The sequence below is a fragment of the Acanthaster planci genome, linkage group LG01 (assembly GCF_054643075.1).
Source record: "Acanthaster planci isolate LZ-2023a linkage group LG01, COTS_SCS, whole genome shotgun sequence".
In the NCBI taxonomy this organism is placed as follows: Eukaryota; Metazoa; Echinodermata; class Asteroidea; order Valvatida; family Acanthasteridae; genus Acanthaster; species Acanthaster planci.
The window spans coordinates 18,812,966-18,835,371 of NC_141777.1; the positions used below are offsets into that span (position 1 = coordinate 18,812,966).

A 22,406-nucleotide genomic window follows, 5' to 3' on the forward strand; every position below is an offset into this window, starting at 1 on the left:
GCAGAGTTATAGGCGAAGGGGACAGCCAAGTCCGCTCTGAGGATCTGGAGGTAGAAATTTGCATTGCATTTGATTGGCCTCTGGGCTATTTACTCAGACCTTCCCCCTACTGACCCAATATAACGCCTGTCAGAGAAAGACTACCGTATTCTACTTTGGCTTATAGCTGTGGGCTGTTTGGTGTCAACCACTTGCTCACTCCCAACGCTAATCGTATTTATTCGGCAAAGCTACGCGAGACTGCTCTGCGATTGCCCCCCAGTCTCGACTAAAGACCTGCTGCTTCCTGCTTCGATTCTGGCCCGCCCTGTTTCTAATTTCTCGAGTCGTGCCCGTATTCTTCGATTTTACGCTGTCGTGTTTCTAATTTCTCGGCCTTGCTCTTATTGCTGATTGACCCCCTCTGGCCTCGCCAGCCTGGGCCATCTTCAGGGGAAGCAAGACGACACCCAAAGAATATCGCCCGGCCCTGACTTCAGCATGTCTGCGTGACTTTCCACCCTTTATCCTCGGATGTGGGAATATAATCACGCTGCTGGCCGCGGCGTTTAACGGGGCCGAATATTGACGGAATGAACGTAAGTCGCTGGCAGAAATCGAAAATCAGGGGCCCGGATGATATCGCCAGGTGAACCACCCTGGATGGAAGGAGTCTTTTTTTAATTGGAATTCTCCTACTCATTTTGGATAACCACCTGGCATTGCAAAGCAGGATGAACTATGAATTGACGTCATAGCATACGAGTGTTCTTTTTAGTGTGCCTAGATTGCAGCGACTTACCATGCATTTTTTGCAAGTGGAACATTTCAGATGGCAAGACGTCGGACCTTTATGATAGCTACCATTTACATAAAAAGCGTAACCTTTTCTCAACCTTGTAGGTTGAGGCATCTATGTTGTTTGTTTTTGGTGAATTAAACTAGAAATACGTCCCTCCAAATCAGCTGCTCTGCCACAACGTTTTCGGCTGTGTCAAAGTTCTTGTCTCTTCCTTTAAAGAAAAATGTACACTATTTCTGATTTTCATAAAAAACTTTCAATTGAATATGTCTGCTATACAGTCTAACGGCTACTGAAGCTAATGGATAACATCTTTGAAATTGAAGAACCTTTCGAAAACAGCGTCGGGACAGTGTTATGAATGATCACATTCATTGCGCTACTCTTTAACTGCAGGATTTATGGACGATTGTACATACGACAAACCAGTACATGTATTTGTTTATCCGTGCTTAAATCAGTCCGTTAAAATTTTCATGTTATAGTAAGGACCTGCGACGCCAAAATCACGTGTGCGTTTTGTCGCATGTCGAAGCCAAAGGGAATAAAACTCTGGCTATGTGAAGGTAAAACAGGAACTTTTTTAGAGTCATCCGACTTCCTTCGTCATTCCGAGCAGTAAATACATTGCAATAATGGTGAACATTTCTTTGGACTTTCCACTTGGCTGTACAAAGACATGGTCTCATCGTGGACATGGAGGTGTTAGCCCAGGTCATGCAGCCAGCAGCAGTATTGAACATTTTAGAGGCTGCATTTCTGGTTATAAACTACACCAGCAACGTACCGCAGTGCCTTGCCTTCGAAAAATAGGAAATTGTTACTATTCAGTGTCTGTCGATGTGTGAACCTGAATGCCAGATTTTTTTAGAGACAATTCGCAGAATGTTTCATGACGATTCGAATCCACCATATTCTTTCCATAACCGCCCACACCCCTCAAAAATCCATCGCACTGTTTCTGTTGATTGATCAGAGGCAAGAGCGCCAGTGTTACAAAATACTATAATTTGTAATAGATACATCGGGTGTTGGATGCAAATCGCACCCTTTAATAAGATAGTGACACAATAGACCGAAATCAATGGAACGCATACAGATCTGGGAACGCTATATTTAGCAGTTTCGAAGCAATGAAGCTCAAGCAGAGTAAATGGAATCAAACCGCTGCCGTGGATGTGGTACAGATATAGCAGCTAGGGACAGTCTTGTTCAATACCTGTTTGAACTTGGCGAGAAATCAGAGAAATCCCTCTCCTGCGTGTGTTAAAAGTGATGAATTATGACCAAGAAGCGACTCGAAGCGTTGGACCTTTAACGACAAACTTTTGCTCTATTCGTTGTAGGCCAGTCAACGGGCAACATTCTCATACGACACTTCAACATCTTATTAATCTGTGTTGTTATTGTCATTGCAGGTGCCAGCAATGAATACCTCCAACATTTCAGACGCGATCACCACGATTGCGTCGACTACCCATGCGACGACGCCAGATCGCCTGACGCCCAATGGTACTCCGCACAGCACGGTAGCCTTGGTCTTCATTTGCATCAGCGCCTTGCTCAGTCAGATCCTGACCATCGGGGGGAACATCTTGGTCATGCTGTCCTTCAGGGTGGAGCGACGTCTGCAGAAGCCTAGTAACTACTTCCTCCTCAGCCTAGCCGCTGCTGACCTGATCATCGGGATGTTCTCCATGCCCATATATACGTTGTACCTTATCATGGGTTCCTGGCCTTTTGGCACCTTTGTCTGCGACCTTTGGCTCTCCATTGACTATTCGTGCAGTGAGGTGTCTGTACTCAACCTCATCATGATCAGTGTGGACAGACTCTGGTCTGTCCGTTCGCCTGCCAAGTACCGCAACAAAATGAACCTCCGTCGGGCTGTCATAATGATTATCCCTACCTGGATATTACCAATACTGCTATACTTCACATCGGTCCTGGGCTGGCCGTATTTCCATATTGGGGAGCTGCGACCAAGCGATGAGTGTTACGTGCCATTCCTGGTGAATTCCCCGCTTTTCATGGCTCTTTCAACTGTCGTGGTATACTGGGTGCCGTTGACAATCCTTTTCCTCATGTATGCGTACATTTTTCGGATCATCCGGAACCTATCAAGGAAAAAGGTCAAATCTGGCCACCGCAATGCCCCCGATGAGTCAATACGGGGGAGGGCCATGCGTTCACGAGTCTCCCATGATCACCTCTACCCGGAGCGCACTCTTGAGCCCACCATGATGGAGAGTGAAGCCCTTGGAGTCGGCATTACCACGGATGGAACCACAACATCCACTACAGTCTCGGCCCTTTCGGCAGAGGCAAACCGCGTGAACGAGGTCAAGAGAAAAACTCCGCCTCGCCGAGAGATGGAATCCTACGACCGCGACGACCCCAGTGATGAGACCTCCTCTTCCGAAAGACGGCGAGACAACGAGCAGCAGCAGCCTTTACGGCACCAATACCAACCCAACAGCAATGGGAAGAAGCGCTCCAGCATCATCACCTTCCGATCTAGTGGTCGTAAGTACGAGGTCAAACGGAGATCCGTCAAGGGAGAGCGGCAAAGCCGAAGCGAACGTAAGGCCACCCGGACGCTTACTTTCATTCTTGGCGCTTTCTTCATCACCTGGAGCCCGTACTCTACCGTGGTAATGATAAAGGGCTACTGTCCTGATTGTGTACCCGACGCGCTGTATCATTTCAGCTACTACCTTTGCTATATTAACAGCACTGTGAACCCCCTATGCTATGCATTTGCCAATGAACTGTTCCGTGCAACCTTCTACAAGATTCTTACTTGTAAAGCATTCGGGAGGAGATAATCGGACCTTTCCTTGTTTATGTTAAAGGTGCATGGAAAACTTCGTGATGATTTGACAAAATCGGTTTTTTAACATTTTTTATTTAGTGAGGTTAAAATTAAATGATGTATCACCATATAATTGCGTTTAGTCAAGAGTCTTGCAAGAACCAGTTTGTAAATGGCAACTGCTTTAACCGTTAGGAAAATACTGGCTTCAACAAGCCTTTTGCGAGTTGAATTTGAGTAAAATCTGGTACACTGAGTTATCTAATTGCACATAAACGTTGCAATTCGAATTCCCCCAGACTAAAAACGCTGTAGCTATACCTCGTGATCGGAGTAAGCTTTGCATGGCGACCACTGTCTCTGGAATGGACTGGTTTCTTTGTACCTTGCTTATCCATTGAGAACAGTGTATTGTTGCAAGGCGTCTCTTTTGTAACTAAGCAAAAGTTTGCCCGAATCACAAGTTATAGCAACAGTATTTTCGGAATCGAGAATTCAAATTGATATGTTCACGTGAATTTAAAGAACTCAGCGTATAAGATTTTATTCAAATTTAACTCGTATAAGGTTTATTTGTCCTTAGACATGATGACACTTCAATTTTAGAAGTTTCGTTCAAACGGTCTCTAAATTTGTATTTTCATCACACATACTTGCAAGCATTTGAGTGAAGTGAACGCAAGAATTGCTCTTCAACTCGTGTAATTTTCACACCGATTACCACTCGCACATCTTACAGTGTGCAATGTCATAGCATATAGTTACAAGGGTTACAATCCGTCTAGGTCTCATAATTTCTGGCTTCGACATCATCTTTTAAACTTGTGGTATTTCAACTGTATGAAAACACCAGTTTTGACGCAATGTTGGAACAAACTCAGACAATGTGATTTTTTGGTTGGCAGAAAACGCAAGAAATGAAAATTTATGTGTGTCGGGGGGGGGGCAGATTACTGAAATGGATTTCTAAAGCCTGAGGTGGAGGCTTGGGATCCTACCTTAATTTTCGTTTACTCCTCTCTACACATAAAGAGGAAAAGGTCCTTCAAAAAGACTATAAAAAGATAGCGTTTGAATAAAGACTTGTGCATTTTTTCCGCTGCAGCTAACCCCGCGAACATGTTAGAGCGCTCCCTAAGAAACCTCTTCTCTCGTCAGGTGGTTAAAAAGAAACCTGAAATACTGTTTACTCTCGACTGCCAGTTTTCAGCTCACCACATTGATTTCTAGTGGAAAGCAACTGCGTGTTAACTTAAAAATCTTCTTTTGGGAAGATGCCACACCCTCTGGCTGAGACACCATTCTTTGGAGTAGTGAAAATATAATTAGCTTCCCGAACTTTGCGTTTTGACGCAATTCTCTGTAAAAACAAAGTTTTCCTCACTTCGTCATTCAGTGTTGATTTCTCTCATTTTCCATTGGATTGAAATCTATTACCATCATCCAGCCTTCTGCTGTACAGGTTTCATGACGCAGTTTTCTTTCAGACGCCTTACGGTCATTAAGTTGGTAGCGTGGCAAAAAGAAGCTACCTCCCTGCTATGATGAACGAAATCAAAACCCCTTCCTTCAAATAATATGCGTGAGTATTTATTCATTGGAGTCTTTCTGGTGTCAAATTGTAATAAACCATTTCAGTTCTCTCCTCTAGCTTGGTGCTAATTAATAATGATCATCTAATCTTTCTGATATCAGTCTATCATTTGTTAATGATCTTCGATGTGGTTTCTTCCCTTTTCAGTTACAAGAAGAATTTTTATCTCTTTTATATTTCTGTATTCTTTCGTCATACTAAAATATGACTTTTTAAAGATCCCCCTTGAAAGTATGATAACTTTCCTCTTCCTTCAAACGTCAACCACATTACAGTAATATTTTTGTTGTATAGCGTAAAATTATGTCTTTGACAAAGACGTTCCCTTTACACTAGAGTTTTTTGTGGGGGGTTGTTTTGTTTTGTTTTGCTGTACGCAGCTATTAATGTCCCGAATAATTTAATTTTCGTTACAAATTCTTTGGAGGAATTTTTCCGTTGCCTCTGTTTGCCCAGTTCTTTCATTTCTTTCAGTGAAAAAATTATACGTCTGAATAAGTACTCTAGGATCATATGGTTGGCAACCAGGCTAATTTACACTATCACATCACTTGTAACCCGTATTTCGTATGTATATTCTGCAGCTATGGATGAGTTGTAGTAAAATGTCGTCAAGATTGAGTTGGCAGAATGGCACAGTTCCGTAAATTGATATGGGATTATTCCGGGAACCAGTGTTATCAGATTATAAGAAATAATAAAAAAGAACCCTGCAGAATACAGCCAATTGATACACACAGTACAACAGAAAAATGTGAGGAATTTTACTTTTTGTACTTGATAAGCTGCTCGGTTCAGGTCACGTTTCCAATAAGCAAATTTGCCCCAATCAAAAGCTGTCAGTAGGCAAGGGTCAGGGTAATGGCATTCATGGAAATCGCAGTATCCAGAGAGACGTCAGGTTCGTATCAACGCAGGAGAGTTAGAAAGTGACAGGTCTTATCATCACACGACGGACTTAATAAAGAGATGCTTAACTGACAGGCTGACTAACGTAATTCGTATTTGACACGTGCTCGAGCAGACACTTTACGACTTGGCTGACCTCGCGTCTTTCGGACACAGTGGGTACGCAGTGATGATTCATTTTTCTAACATTCCGCTGTACTAATGGAGCGCTTCTCCCTGGCCCGTAGAAAGAATGAAAAATTACTGAACTTCTTTTCTTATCACTGAGTAAAATAACATCTGACAGTGACTGTCTGTGACTTGGTGACAAAACTGTGCGACTGACCTATCTACCCAGCTGTCATTAAAGTATACAAGATATGAATTTGCAAGAGCTACTTTTAAGTGTTGTCGTCTGGTGTCCATATTACTGTTAATACTGGTCCCTAAATGAGCTTCAATTAATCTTGTAAATTTCACAGGTCTGTGATTAAAACTTACGTCATTCTGGCACTTGTACGGGAGTTTATAAGCCTATGTTATTGAGCGACGCGACGTTTGCGTAGGAGCCATCAATGCTTTTGTTTATACTTTGCCTTGACTGTCTGACTTAACTAAGGCAGACTTCTAAAGCTAAGTCACCTTAACGGCTTAGAAAACGTAGTTTAGAATTCGAAAAGTTTAAAGAACAAAACTGGGATTTATAAACGCAGTCGAAGTGTTACTTGAGGGGTAAATTTTAAGACATATACTCACATATATTCCCGTATGGAGGTCCAGCATAATTATTTGCTCTTTCGATTTGAAAAACAGTTCAAGAGATGTATATTTTCAGCTTGTTAGTAAATGCTAGTTATTCGCATTAAGTGCTGCAGTATGCTAACCTAATTGTGGAAGTATATGGACAGCGACAGAAAACATTGACGGGTACCCGAAAGATAACTGACAAAAGCGACTGAACTGCCAACTTGTTGACAGGATTTACCCAACTGACTCAGTGGTTTACGATGTTTAATCCTTGTTCTGGGAAGACAGTTGGAAGTTGACAGCTCCCACTCTAATGTGCATCCAACGACAATAGGACCTGAAACGCACTTCACAAACAAAATATTTTCCCTCAGTGTCTGAGCCTTATACATTTTCTGGTGTATTAATTGGCCGTATTTTTATTTTTTTACGTATTTTAAGGTTAGCTTTAATGATCCTGCAAGTAAACAGTTCACATCACCACTGGTTCTAGATTTCATTTCGTCCATGCAAACCAAGCTGCCTTTTCGCCCCCCCCCAAAAAAAACCCACATAAAATCTATTCTCAGGCAGAAGAATTTTTGACAAAACACCCGTATTAATGACGTGCTCTTTGATTTTTGTATCATTTCCTGTTGACAAGGCAGAACGGGCAGCTGGGACTGGTGTTAGGTAACGGGCTTTTGATAGTTTTTTTTACTGTGCCGAAGTATTGAGCAGTTATTGATACGGCCAGGTGGGGAAATTAGGTTTCGTCGTCGCGAGTGAACTTGGCCTATCATGCTTTGTAGGCTACTCGTATATGCTCCAAATGGAGTTGGGGCAAAAGTGAGGTTAGAAACTTGTCCCTATCCCAGCACATGAAGGAACGAGGAAGTTCATTCAAAAAGAACTGAAAATAAACAGTAGCATTTTGCAGTAGTTTATTCTATTGAAGCAGCAAAGAAAACAGTCTAATAAATTATAAGACAATAGTATACGTAAAGCCACTCGTTATTATATACAATAAACTCCGCTGTAAATGCACCTGATTGTTAGTGGTTAATGTTATTGGTTATTATTTATATTGTACATTTTGTACATAGTTTCAAGGCTAATGCGATATATCTTCGAATAAATCATGATGGGGTTATTTTGTCCGTGTAGCCTTCATTTTTGTCATTCTTCCATCCATGCAGCACACACAATGGCTGTCAGGCTGTCATGTCCAATAAACAACATTTGAAAAGGGCCTTTCATTTCTTCCTTTAACGGAACAAAAATAATTATGCGAATTATTTTTGAGTTACTCAATCAGAGACTTTTTGAAAAAAGGGTTATCTTCGAGCAAGTCCGGGAAAATAACTAAATATGCCATTTCTTGGCCATTTCATAAAAGACGTTCGGTGTCAAACAACGTCCACTAAATTTCGTGTAAAAATGGAATGAACCTTTATAATCCGCCTTGAGACATCAGAAGTGTCATTCAGGTTCTTTATCTTGCAGCCATTCTTTAACTATGTTGATTCAAATTAAATAGTCGCTTTCGTCCATTTACATTTGTTGGAAGCCTTGGGAAGAGGTTAATCGAATATTCAATTCAGTTTGTTTTCAACATGCTCGAATGAGATTAGTTTTCATCAACTTTCAAAGTCATGCTAGCCTTTTAGTATTGTGCAAACTGGGGTTTCTTTGTTCACAACTGTCGCAATCATTTTTTGATTTCGCGAAAATAAGTGGATGAGTCGTTCTTTTCGGTATTCATGTCTCCCTTTTCACCAGTCGTAAGTTAAATTCTTACCAATTTTTTGACTAGCTGCAATCAAATTAAGATTTTATCAAAGCGTAAAGGATTTTTAATCTTTGTGGTGTTTTCCTTTCTGTTTATAGTCAATCTATGCTAAACTGTGTGCGTTCCATTTAGATGCGAAATACGACTTCTTTGATGAGGTGTTGCGTCTTTTCACCTTGATCCTCTTTAACCCCGGAGGGATAGGATTATTGATATAATTACTCCAAAAACACTGGTTTGCTTTAAATGTCCATTTTATCATAACACTGAATTGAAATAAGTGCAGAATGTTCAAATGTGATTTAGGTATTTAACTTTTTGTTTGTTTATTAATGTCTATAATCAAGGGCGTACGCAAGGGGGCTTTCGAATGAGCCACCTTTTCTAATCCTTTGTAATCCTCCCATGTTTCACTATTAACACAAGGACAAAACTTAAGTCTTGGATTTGTCTCTTGGGACATTTAAAATGCACCAGCCTGCAGGGATTTTATGTCCCTTATTTAAATATTGGGAGCAGGCCATTGGACCCCCATAGTCTGGGGATTGCAATTGCATCCGTCAGAGTACACACCTAATCATTCTGACCATCCAAATAAAAGGTATAGCAAAAGTGAAAACATGCAAAATCCCGGTTATCGTTTTAAATTGACAATAAATTTGGTTTTGTTCGTTTTGCATTACTTTATTCACTTTTTAAAAAGTTTGATATGCATATGTGAATTAGTAAGCGTTTTTCCAACATTACAACTGCTTTGATCGTTTTAACATGAAAACAAAGTTTGTTCTCGTTTCCTTGAATGATTTTATTCAGAGTTTTTTTTCCCCGAAAAAATTCACTATTTGATAATTGCAGATTAGAATCGGGTTGTATGATACGCGAAAGAGACGAATTTGAACGGAGGCATGTTGAGATTGTCCTCTGGCTGATAAGATTGAATTCTTGATCAACTTCTTCCCTTGGCGTCCAGCAAATTTGAATACACGAAAGGACTGTTTGAATTTGAATCAACGTATGCAACGAAGAACTGTTCAAAAAAGGGAATCGAGTGAAATTCTTTGATTGTTGAAGGCGGATATAAAGAAGCATTCCATTAATATCTATTTGAATGACTTTTACTTAAAATGGAAAGAGTTTTAATTAAATTTCAATTAAACTTTGACCGCAGGTTAATGAGAACAGACCTTTTCCATGTTAAAGCGATAACCCTTATCTTTGTCAATCATACTTCCTGATTCACGTTTGCATAGAATTAGCAAAGTGGGTTTCTTGGAAAGAAACACTGAGACTAGAGTTAACTCTAGAGACAGAATGAAACTTTTTTCAAATCAAGTGATTAAAGAGTCGATACATAAAAAAAGATTAAAGAGCAGTTACAGTGAACGAAAATGGGCAATTCCAATGTAAATAATATCCGTATCATATTTTATGTAAATTAAACATTGGTGTTTGGAACAGACTGACAGGAAACAAAAACGAACCACCACAAAGATTAATATTACTTTGTGCTTTGATGCATCTTAATCGGTTCACTCGCAACTTTGGGACTCGCGCTCGAGAATGGGATCTTCGATTGTCCGAGGACATAGATTTGAGTCGGAGGATGCGGAAGAAATCTTATAAAGAATTTTGATACCTACTGACTATGAAAATTTCGAAGGGGGACAGGGAAGTGCTATTTACCAGAAGCTTCATTTATGAATAAATTCAGGTTTCGTTTTTTCTGACATCTATTGCCATAGAATTAAGAATTGGTTCGGGGCTCTTTCATTAAAAAATGAGTTTTTCTTGGGCCTTTTCGTCGGACCACGATTTAAGGCCAACCTAACTCGGAATCCACATTTCATGTTACAGTCAAGACGAACAAGAGACGCCGAAGTTTCATGAAAGCACAGGTTCCAATAAAATTGGAAAAATTCCGGGATGGGTAAAACACAGGAATGTGCCCAACTATATTTTTATCATTAATTCATAAATTAATATTTTTGAAAAAAAATGTGCAAACGCAATGTCATGTTTCGCCTGTTAAATATTTAAAGAGGACTGAGGGCGCACTTCACAGTACTGGTATACGTTTATTGTATCTCCCCGGTGTACAAGGCGATCCTCAAACAAAACCACTCAGCAATAGCTTTATTGTGGGAATTGGGCTATGCTATATATAAAGACACACAGATTGTTTTTTTTTCCAAGTGATTTTCCTTAATTTAATCAATATACAAGTAATATGTGTTGCAGAGTCACTTTTTTTCAATCAATGCGAAATTGCTGTAAGCTGGCTTTTTTTTTTAGAAATCGAAGTTTATCTTTTTCTGGTACAATGGCGTACAAAGCCACCTGGATGATTTACAAGAGTGGCATTCAACTATCGCCATAGGCCTGTGCTAACTGCATATATAACTTATTTTACCAGGGAACCGATGCATACCTTTCTTTACTGCAGTAAATCTGTTGAAATTTTATCTGCAATATGAAGAGCTGCCTTAATTAACTCTCAAAGAGCCGGTTTATTGGGACCATCTCACAATCGGGGAGCGCATTCCACCCCCCGACCTCGGCTGTGCCAGCCCTGATTGTTTTAAAACTTGGCATGCATACATGCAAGCAAAAGTTACTCTAAAAACTCCTTAAGGCTTAACTCCTGAAGGAAATGCAATGTGGGGATATCGGAAAAATTACTACTCTTTTAGGGTTGAAACAAGAGGTTGGAAGTGTACTTCAACAAGAAGAGATCGAGGTTATTGTCTCTGGTCTAAATTATTGTCTCTTGTGTAAATCTCGGGGGGATAGGGGTATACATTTTCCCACATTTGACTGAGGGGATGGGCTATTGATGGGCTGTCCCCCAACTTTTGCACGGTGAGAAAAACTAAGCCTAATTGTAAAGAATTCTCGGACTTCCCAACAACCAAAATGTTTTCAATAGCACTCGAAAAGGGAAAACAAAGCCATAAATATGCCTTTTGGTGTAAATTTCTGCAGGAGTACAACACACACCAGTAATCTGTATCATGAACATCGCCCCCTAGTGTCGTATGAAGTCAGAACCCCCCTCCCCTTTTCAAACTAATTGCCATGGCTGGGCTAGTCGTCCCCTCACAACCCCCCCCCCTTCCCAAGTTCACTGCACTAATTTATGCAACTGGCCTCTGGATTAAGTCAAAGACATGCGCAATGAGGTTCGTGCCTCGCTGGCGTCAATAAGCACGGGAAATCACTACTTTAAGCCTAAGTGTCACCGCCACTGGAATCACAAAGCCAACACAGGATAGTAGAGGGTCAGCGGAGCAGCAATTAGCGAGAAGGAGCAGCCAGTCTTTTCCTCATGGTGATCAATGATGTAGCCGTTCGAGTTAGAGAAGTGGCCGACCTAGTGCCCTAGTTAGTGCTTTTCAACCGGCTTACGCAGTTTCATTAGACCTGGATCTAGGTTTATCTGAACTCATACATCAGCGGCGCGTTGCACCCTACTAATTATTACTGCCCCTTGGACGCACCAGATAGAAAAGTTGTCTTGACCGGTATGACCCCAAGGAACACTGGTTCAGAGCCACACTGCCCTAAAGACCTACCTTTGTGTCAGATATTACATTTTCTGCGTCTATACGAAACCAATTCCTTTATAGTGCTGGGTGAAGCAAACGTGACTCTGTACACAGTGAATATGTAAGTCAGGGAAGAGCAACCAAGGTGAAAATGGAACTGCGTTCAGAACATATAGTGAATGTCTTTTGATAAGGGAATAAATATGTATTCGATTGGGTTGGTCTTGAATATTCAGGAGAATGCATGCTGAAAATGCCCGGGACGAAGGCAAAGCAAATTAACATCGCTAATTCTTCTATGTCAGCCTTTAACGAATATATTAAGTCAAGAATAAATTTTCAATTTGAACGAAATATTTTTGAAAAACGCCGCAGCTGACGGGCGTGACGAAAACACGACGTCCAAAATGCCGATGCACATGGCAATCTGATGTACCATTTGAAACTAGAACATGTTCAATATTGCATTAGAAGCAAATAGCAGAAATTTAGGAATTGCAAGTTTCACCCGGGGTGATTTAATCCGCTGTGCCTTAATGCAGTTGTCTTATCTTCACAGCCCTTATGAGCCTCAAGCTGGACAGAGAGGGCGCGCTTTCTTAGCTCCTTTGGTCGGAGCTGAACTTCGCTGATTCACAAAGGACAGTCACTATGAAATGCATGCGTTACGCACGCATCGGTACAAACAAAATGACGCTCCCGACATATTTGACTCTTTTCAACCGATGCAGGGTGCTTCTGCTTGAGGCGGATTGACAAATCTACTGACGTTTCACTGGACACTCTGGATGGCCCCCTTGAATGGCGTTATAGGATTGTGCTTCTTTTGTGCAGAGATACCGTCACAAAACAGTGGCTCCGTACAATAGCTGCCACAATGCTTACCGCCAATAAAGGGGGCCACTGCAAATAACTAGTTATGTCGTTACCAAGATTACCAGAATTCTCTGTGGGGACGATTCGCGCCACCAAGAGGTTGCCACGGAGACACCATTTTCAAAGTTTACCATCGATATTAGCACGGCCGCCCTGCCGCAAATTTCTTGGAGCGTATGTCAATAGACAACTTTGGGCCATTTTTCTGACAGATGGGGACATTCCATGCAATAGAAAGAAGAAAGGATTAATTAAAACTGCTACTCGAATAATAAATCTTCACAGAATAATTCGAGTTCTTACGGGGTACGCGCCGCCGGCGAATAGAATTTGTCTACCATTGATTAAAATAAACTGCGAAAAACCTCGCCCTGGTAACCTCTTGGGGGCGCACAGTATGGATTGGTCGTATCTCGTGTCCGAAGTAGGTTTTTGTTTCCCTTTGTTTGACCCAGAATTTCTTTAATTCGACTTCATAGATTAATCTCTGCCGTGTACTAAACTGAGACATCCTTGGACCGCTTATCACAGTGCAGTCAACAATGTTATGACATCGAGTTTTCCATGTCCCCTCAAAATTGATCTCTCAAAAATGGAAACATTTGTAAAGAAAAAAACAAATGATCTACAAATGTCTGCAACAAGCGATATTCTAACAAAATGTTTCAATGTAACTAATAATTTCTAAGTACCATTTAGAATTGATTCCTTGAATAGGTATTTTTCGAAAACCATTCCAAAGATGAACAAAGAAATTGAAAAAAGAAACCAGTACTCTACCAACTGAGCTACCCAGCCTTATATTGATGGCTCTTCCCATTGTCATCAATACCTCTGTTGGGGGCGCCGGCCAGAAGCCATTAAGCTTGACACACCATGTAGCCAGGGATCACGCCCCAACAGTTGGTAGAACACTGGTACCGTATTCCGGAGGCCGCAGGTTCAAATCCCGCTCCGGTCAATTTCTTTGTTCATCTTTTTAGTCCTTTATAGGCACTTAGTCGGTTTCCCTCCATAATTTGTTTCATGATTTGTATTCAAAAAGCCGTATCCTCTCTGAATGATCCCTGTTCACCACTTCCCAGGTTATATCGTGTTATTGGGGCGTGATCCCTGGCTACATGGTGTTTCGGGTCCCCCGAACAAAAGTATTGACAAATGGGAAGAGCCACCAACATAGGGCTGGTTAGCTCAGTTGGTAGAGCACCGGTATTCCGGAGGCCGAAGGTTCAAATCCCACTCCAGTTATTTTTTTGTTGATCTTAGTTTGTAATCATTTATAAGCACCTAGTCACTTTCCTTTTATACTATGTTTCATAATTAATTATTGATAAATTAATTATTATGATGAAATGTATTTGCCTAAACAGAGTCATGAACGTATAATAACGTCAGAAAATGAGTGCTCCCACTCTACCTAACACCGTAAACATTGTCATTTCGTAACACTTGTAGTTTTGGTTGTCAATTGAGGGCACTATACATACTTATCATGGATAAAATAGAAGTTGTTTCAGTCCTTCCCAATAAATAATAAGTAGTTATTTCACGGTAACCTTACGTTCACTCATAACATACTCCAAGCATAGTAAGCAGTATTTGTGAATTTTAGTGTTGCTTTCAAATCAGTGTTTTTGAAAATTCAGTGTCCTGCCACATGGTGTAAGCTATGTCACTAAAATTCATTTATTGGCTTCCACTTTAGTCTTTTGCGAGTTAAATTTGAATAAAATCTTGTGCACTGAGTTAACTGATTGCACATAACTTAACAATCTGAATTCCCCAGACTAAAGACACTGTTGCTATACCTCGTAATTCGGGGTAAGCTTTTGCAAAGCGACCACCATCTCTGGAATAGACTGGTTCCTTTTTTTGGCCCTCCTTATCCATTGAGAACAGTGTATTTTTGCAAGGCGTCTCTTATATTGAACTAAGCAAAGGCTTCCTTAACCCGAGTCACGACCCACACAGCAACGGTAATTTATAGTATGGAGAACCCAATTGTTATGTTCACGTGAATTTAAAGAACTCAGTGTACCAGATTTTATTCAAATGTAACTCGCAAAAGGCTTATTGAGAGAGTAGAATATAGATTTGAATAATGTAACTTGTAAATGCCAATATTATAAAGTATTTTGATTTACTTGCATACCTAGCTTCGACACTGTTGTGTTTGGCGAATTTACGGTGGAGTTTCGTGGGTGAAAACGTTCCTTTCTTTACTAATTTTGTGGTGTTTATTATCGCCAATAAGTCACACACCGTGCGCAATGGTTCCTGCACTGAGTACTTCCGCACTTTATCCTGTGTTGTTTTTATTTCAGAGAAATTGTCGCTACATAATGGGCATTCCGTTTAAAATGTTGCCTTACGGAACATTCACTTTGCAAATGCTTCCCTTGACAGAACTTCAGTCCATAGACTTCCAAGAGTTCATTACACTTTTGTAATTTCGCATATCCTCCAAGAGAATCCTTTACTCCATCGACGCATCAAACATTAGTGTATTCCAGTGGAAAAAACAAAGTTGGAAGCGCTTGAATTAAACCAAATGGAACCAGTCAAGGGAGTGCAAGGAAATCCAATGATAGTTGTAGTGGGCTACATCTATCCTTAAGTACCTTCACACCAGTTGCTTTAAACATTAACAGTATGCGCAAATATAAGACTACCCGAGTACGCTTTCGAAAATGTGTCAGAGTAACAAACAGCAAAGAAACACAACAAACGGAAAAAGGAAAACAGCAGAAAATATTTCATTTCAACAAATATGCATGCTCATTTTAGCCAACATAACACGGCTAATGGTAATACGTTTGTAGGATTTCTAAATGACTGTCATGAATTATACCCAATTTTCACTTGTAGTTCTGGAGATATACATGTAGAAAGAAAAACGTATTACCCAGGCGGTTTTACGTAATACATGATGACGTCGTCACAAGAGAAGCGATATGTCTTTTAATCGATAGCGCGCCCTGGCCCGTATAAATAACCAGCATTCGGTTTGATCGGATGTGCAGTTTCTTTTGGTAGTTGTAGGCCCTAACCGAAAAAGCAAATTTGATTCAAACTTCAATTGGTTCACAACTCTTAATGGCTAAGGAGTGATTTCTGTTTAGACATTTCAACTTACTACCATTTTACCTGGCAAAAGCAGCATTTATATCACACGACAAATTTTTCGACTATTATTTTTCGCAAATCAATCCAACTGATAACTGCTGTTAATTAAATCTATAAATGACCCCACTACATTGAGGGAACTGGAATTTTCCATTATTGAGATGTAACTTTCTCATTTTTTGTGTATTACATAATTTCATCCTAAACTCAGAACGTCTGGGACTTTTTGCAATAGGCTTGATTATTATCATCTGAAAATAAACGAATGACGATGTTTTGTTTAATTACTTGCGCTCGAGGCAGTTTTTGACTTTGTCCCAGTAAGGAATCGTGGCGGGGTTCTTGAATCCATTAGGACCACCATTGTGGATGCGGGCAAAGTCCTCACACGTTGGGTTGTGACCAAGGCGGCTGTAGATAGCGTAGCGCTCCATGTACCCTTGGACAGCATCCTCGCTGCAGGTAAAGGTGGCTGTGCATTTCTTCCAGTCTGTTGGTAGAGGTTAGGACATTTCACAACATTAAACAGCACTAAAACAGAGGATCCACATTACGCATTTGATGATTGGCTTGAGATCTTAAGACATCACAGTGTAAATAGAAGAACAAAATATATGAAAAAAAGGCCCCCAAATCAAGCTTGTGTTTTCTGAGTGATTAGACTTTTGGTAATAAGTTCAATTACAATTTCAGTTGAAACTGTTTGTGTACTTATACACATTCAGAAAATATATAACAAGAGACAGGCTATGTGGTCAGAAGATTTTCTTACTAAGCTCAGTAACAGCCTTGAGAAGATACAATAAAAATATTAACGCAACATGTTTTAGTTTGCTTCTTCGAGGAACCTTTTCCTTCGAGAAATCATGTGCAACAACAACAACAAAATAAATTAAATGATTTCCTGGTATCATACCAATTTAAGTATAACGGGATTTTCCAATTGAATATCATAGAACCTGAATGGCAAGTCACTTGATGAACATTCGGGATAATCTTGTGCCTCGTCTACTCCACTATATATAGTGGATAAATGGAAAAATGATGTTCCACATGTCCCCTTTCATTTTCCTTTCAATTTTAGTGGGTTGGCCAATTAATTTTTGACATTTTCTCACCTTAACCAGACCACCCTAAAATGAACGAAATTTCACTGCACGGAAAAGTAGCCATTTTAAAAATGCTTCCCTCTGCAAAACAGCTAAAACAGTGCCACTTTCGGAACCGATTGCATCCAAATTGCTCAGAATTTGAAGCCCAGAGTCTGGGCCAGAGGGTCCAGTGCCACATTTCTTCAATTCCCCAGTTCCATGGCTCTCAGGACCCTCTAATATAGAATATTTTGAGGGTATAACTTTCATTAATGAGCTCAGAGGACATATTTCAGGCCTATTTACGTGGATGCACCCTCTAAGGTTTCCAGGGAGGTCGCCATCTTAAGCCATGTTTTGTCTCCTATTAGCGAACGAAATGCGACCAAATAGCCAGAACTTACCAACTTGGCCAACTACAAGCCTAGTGCGAGCAAGGAGATAATCCACCCAACTATTCTTATTGTCATCCGGGTCTAGAAATGAGAATATATGTCTTTCTTCGTGTTTTGCTTGGGAAAACCTTTCGTAAATGCTCCAGTGGAGATACATGACTCTGTAATCATAAGTAACTCTTAGTGTTACCGTTAGTCTACATGCACTTAAATTAATGCTTTAGGTAACTTTGTTCTTTGTAACTATATGCAGTGTTTACGGAGCTTTTGGGAACATTTTAAGGAGTTCTGGAGCCATTGGGAATTTGAAAACCTAGTTTAGACATGTCAGATGTACATGTATCCAAGAACCAGAACAATGACCCTTAATGCTTCAGTCGAGACCCTTGTGTTTGTGGTTCTTCCATCGGGATATTGTTGTGCTTGATTTATTGGACTGGTTAGATCTCAATCGACCACACACGCCCACTTGCAAACTCCCCTTAACGGCGGTACAACGAAAATTGAGGCTTGAAATGACACTACCAAAGTTAACCCTTGCCAGTGCCGACCGTTAGGCCTACTATCAATGACATACATTTCAAAAGATATCTACTGCTTTCCAATAACAAAGCTTGAAACGTGAAAACTGCACGGGGTCACGGTATAATTTGTTGTATCATGCATGCAAGGTAGATTTTGTTGTTGAGTGTAGCCCATTAGAAAAGGCCCTATTTAAGGGAAATTAGAAGCATAACAAAAGACTACTTAAGATAACGGCACTGTCATTTTGTGTTTTGGTGTTGCTCGCCCAGGCTGGTTCAGATCTCCTAACATGCCCATTTTACTCGGCACTGGTCTCTTTTCAAACGGGAATTAGCATTACCACAGCGGAAAATCCAAGGCCACGGTGAAAATGAAAAAAAATAACAGACCCTTTATTTGACGAGGATGTCAGAATCATTGGGTCTGGTACCGGTATCCAAATTAGCTAAGACGCCATGGTTAGCCTTTTTCTTGTACACGAGGCATAATCAGCATATCAATATAAAACTTGAGGTTACATTTTGCGATTACCCATACCTCCCATGAGAGAACCCCCCTTCAGTCTGGCGTCGTTCCAGTATGCTTTCTTGATCTGGTAGGGTCCACAGGACAGCGATCCAACGTCCATATGGCATACAGGATTAGGCATCTTGCAGTTGGACTCCACAATGCAGATGCAGTGCATGCAATTATAAGGTACGGGGCCAGCTGAAGCATTGACACTTGTCAGCATGCATGGTTCTGAATAGGGAAAAATGAGTTACATGTCAGCAGAAAACCTTCAAATTTCTCAACAGGGATATATCGATAAGGACTGGATGAAGCGTTCCATGGGCCCCCTACAATAGCGTTTGGAAGGCCCTACTCCACCCTCTGAGTACGAGTACTTGAGTCACAGCGCAGGTATGCATTGGGGCCTCGCAGAGTAGGCTGGTTCACGTATTTGTATATAAACGGCACGGCCCATAGCCTCAACCACCACATTGCGCATGCACGGTGTGAATAGTACACGGCAAAGACAGCAGAAAACGCTTTTCCTTGAACGACGGGAAATACAAAGCACAAAAAGATCTCACATTGCCAGCGTGTAGAATGGCTTCTAAACAAATTTTTTAATTTATCATAACCATAAGGAACAGATCTTATACTTTTGTAAGTAAATTTAATTTTGGAAGGAATTTTAGAAAAGGACGATTATTCAGCTCGTAATAGCCATGAAAAATTTGGAAAATGCGACTTTACTGCTCTGTAATTCTCCCATTTTTTTCAAGTATGAAGAAACCCCTCAAAACGAACCCTTCCCAGGAGAAGGATACTTGCAAATTTTTTTGTTATCCATTGTAGCCTCGTTATTTTGGCCGTTTGTTAGGTCCTATTTAAGTTTCTTCGAATTTCTACGAATGACCGAGGTAAACATAGCTAGGACGCGCACCTCCGACGTGTTATTCGGTACCGATTGATGTCGACTATCAGAAAGCTGAAACCCCTTTTATTGTTCGCTGGCTAAAGCCTTTCCCACGATCGATATTTGGGTGTATCGACTATCATGTAATCAAATTTAAAGTCTCAGCACAGTCTCAGTTTGTGCAATAAGTATCAGCCCTATCTTCAGAAAATAATGCCATCCAGAAATCAAAATTTGAAAAATGTATAGCTTCAAAGCGATCTATTCTTGAAGCTATCCTTGTGCCTGTCCAGTTCAGAAGAAAAAGTTCAAACTGCAAGTGTTGCTAAATGATAACTTTCTATTTTTATTGCCCAGATATAAATTTACACACTTTTATTCTTTTTCTGTGGCAAGTCGTCCAGTATTCAGCCACCCCTGAAGGCTCTCCCCTCTCCATGTGACTTAAGGAAGAATACTTCTTGCTGCTGCAAAATCGTGGGGCAAAGCACAGGTCTTTTTTGTAATTGCCTGACCAAAAGCACACGCTTGTGGACAAACTAAAAGGGTTAGATAAACATACGTGGACTTGGGTTATAGGCTAGGTGATACGTGGACTTGGGTTATAGGCTAGGTGATACGTGGACTTGGGTTATAGGCTAGGTGATACGTGGACTTGGGTTATAGGCTAGGTGATACGTGGACTTGGGTTATAGGCTAGGTGATACGTGGACATACTTTAATTTCTAAACATATATGTGCCGCTGGAAAGATGGGCATGGGTGTGATTTTTTCCTGCATTTTAACGTATATAATGAGCAATAGAATACAAAACGTCCGCGATTATTCTGAGAGCTCTCCACACAAAAAGACAACAATGGTACCCGTACAATGACTAAGTTTAATTAATGTTTTTCGACGTGCCTATTCCCAGTAATCGGCCACTGCTATTACATTAACGTACAAAGGCCTACAACATAATAAAGTCATCTTCTCTCATCTTCTATGGGTATCTCTTGTTGGACTCGATGAATCGTCCCTCTTCATTGTAATAGGAAAGCTCACAGTTGACACAGCGTGATGTCATGGTGTTTTACATGCATATTGAACTTAATCAGTTGGAAAACAAAACGATATTTGAGAACGTTCCTTCCAACATCGCAATTGTATTCGTTCCAAAAGCACTTGCAGGTTACAAGGTGCACAGAGAAATCAAGCCAGCAAGCCTGCAATCAAATTGGCTCTGTTGCTATTCATAAAGACCAAGATAAATCACTATGCAGCACTGTTATCGATTGCCCGGAGGCATGAAGGTGCTGTATTGATAACGTGTATAGATCATTGTCACTAGCCCTGCACTTCAGAGCACGCTGTACACTGGACAAGTCTTCACAACTGTGGACTTTATACATTGAAGTTGATTTCGTTACGTTATAACTGGTATTTTAGCACTGAATTCCTTACCTGCTATCATAAGAACCACAAATCCAAATACTGGCAATACTGCAAGACGCATCATGGTTGCTGAATCTTCAGTCAGGTTGACCAGTTTCAAAATGTGCAAAGTTTGTACTGTGTTAATGTAATGAACGCTGAAGAACGAGGAAATAAATTCACAATATTAACGCTGCATTTTTTTTGGTTTCAGTTCTTATTGTGATCCTTTCCTTCCGGTAATCGTGTAAGATAAAACAACACTTCCTGGTATTGCACCAATTCAAGTACAACGGGATTTTCCAATTACAAATATAGAGCGTGAATAGCAACTCACGCGACGAATTTTGGGGACCTTCATGTATGCCTCGCCGAAGGGTATCGCCATTTTACCGTCTGGTGTTTGAGTGGACTAATACGTTACCTACTGAGTGCATTTCACTAACCTCAATTTAGTATCGGTATTCTTTACATTAAATGGAGGAAAACACGTATTAAGATTTAAGGAAGGGAGAGAAAAAAAAGTTACTTTTTCTTTTACTTTTCACTTTCAGTGGTGTCTGGCATTGTAAACGTACAATTTTTTGAGAATGCTCTCGTGAGAACACTAGTTTTAGTTTATGCTTTTACCTGCAGCAGCCTAGTTTATAGATTTAAGTATATATATGTATTTTTTTTTGGCCTATGCCATTAAAACTTATGGACATAATTGTAAGCATTAAGCTATTTCTTCTTGGGGTCACTCATTGTATTTTAGCATCTTGTGTATTAAAATCCACTCATATCATATCAGTTGCCAGCTTTCTCACAGGATAATCCATATAATGATGTTGTTAGTTTATAAGTTCCTAATGGCAAAGCTTCGTCATATTTCATGGACGTACTTTCTACCTATGAACCCTCTCACACTCTTCGATCCAATAACATCATACCCGCACTTGGGAAGACAAGTCATTCTCTGTAGCAGTACCTTGTAATCACTTACCCATTGACGTCAGAAATTCAGAAACTATCCACATCTTAAAACATCTCTCCAATCTCATTCCATGTCGTTAGCCTTCGATTAACTACTCTTGTTGTTTGCATTTTTATTGTATTTTTCTGCTCTTTCTCCGTTCAGTTTATGCTTATTCCCTTGTTGTTTGCTTGCTTGTAATTGTGCGAAGCGCCATCAGCACCTTTATGCTGGATGTGTTCTGTGCTTTATAAATGCCCCTTATCACTATTACTACGAAAAGAATTCGGCAGATAAAAAAGAGCATAATTTCGAGCACTTTTTATGGAATTGAGCATGTGAAAAAACTGCAGCATTGGACTTAAGTGCAGCCACATTAAAATGATTCAGATGATGCGAAAAGATTTCGAGCGCACATTAATAAAACCTTTTTCGGAAATTATTTCCCAACGTTCCTTTTGTGGCTTCCGTAAACTGCG

The 22,406-nt window shown here is 40.4% G+C and overlaps 2 protein-coding genes across 7 annotated transcripts in view; one reads left to right on the forward strand and one right to left on the reverse strand.

Moving 5' to 3' along the window:
- The window catches only part of LOC110978147 (muscarinic acetylcholine receptor M1-like), a 69,660-nt gene extending 61,696 nt beyond the window's left edge, over positions 1-7,964 (forward strand). For all 6 annotated transcript variants that reach the window (XM_022232901.2, XM_022232897.2, XM_022232899.2 and 3 more), the window contains one exon: positions 2,200-7,964. In XM_022232901.2, coding sequence (XP_022088593.1) covers positions 2,209-3,609 — 1,401 coding nt within the window. In that variant the 5' untranslated portion in view covers positions 2,200-2,208 and the 3' untranslated portion in view covers positions 3,610-7,964. The remainder of the gene's footprint in view (positions 1-2,199) is intronic.
- Positions 7,965-15,291: 7,327 nt separating this feature from the next.
- Positions 15,292-21,162, reverse strand: LOC110978150 (lysozyme-like). The gene is made up of 3 exons (XM_022232908.2): positions 21,003-21,162; positions 18,692-18,895; positions 15,292-16,633 (listed from the first exon to the last, which is right to left on the reverse strand). Exons 1-3 carry the CDS (start codon positions 21,055-21,057, stop codon positions 16,428-16,430), a joined length of 465 nt encoding a protein of 154 aa, XP_022088600.1. The 5' UTR covers positions 21,058-21,162; the 3' UTR covers positions 15,292-16,427.
- Positions 21,163-22,406: the final 1,244 nt, after the last annotated feature.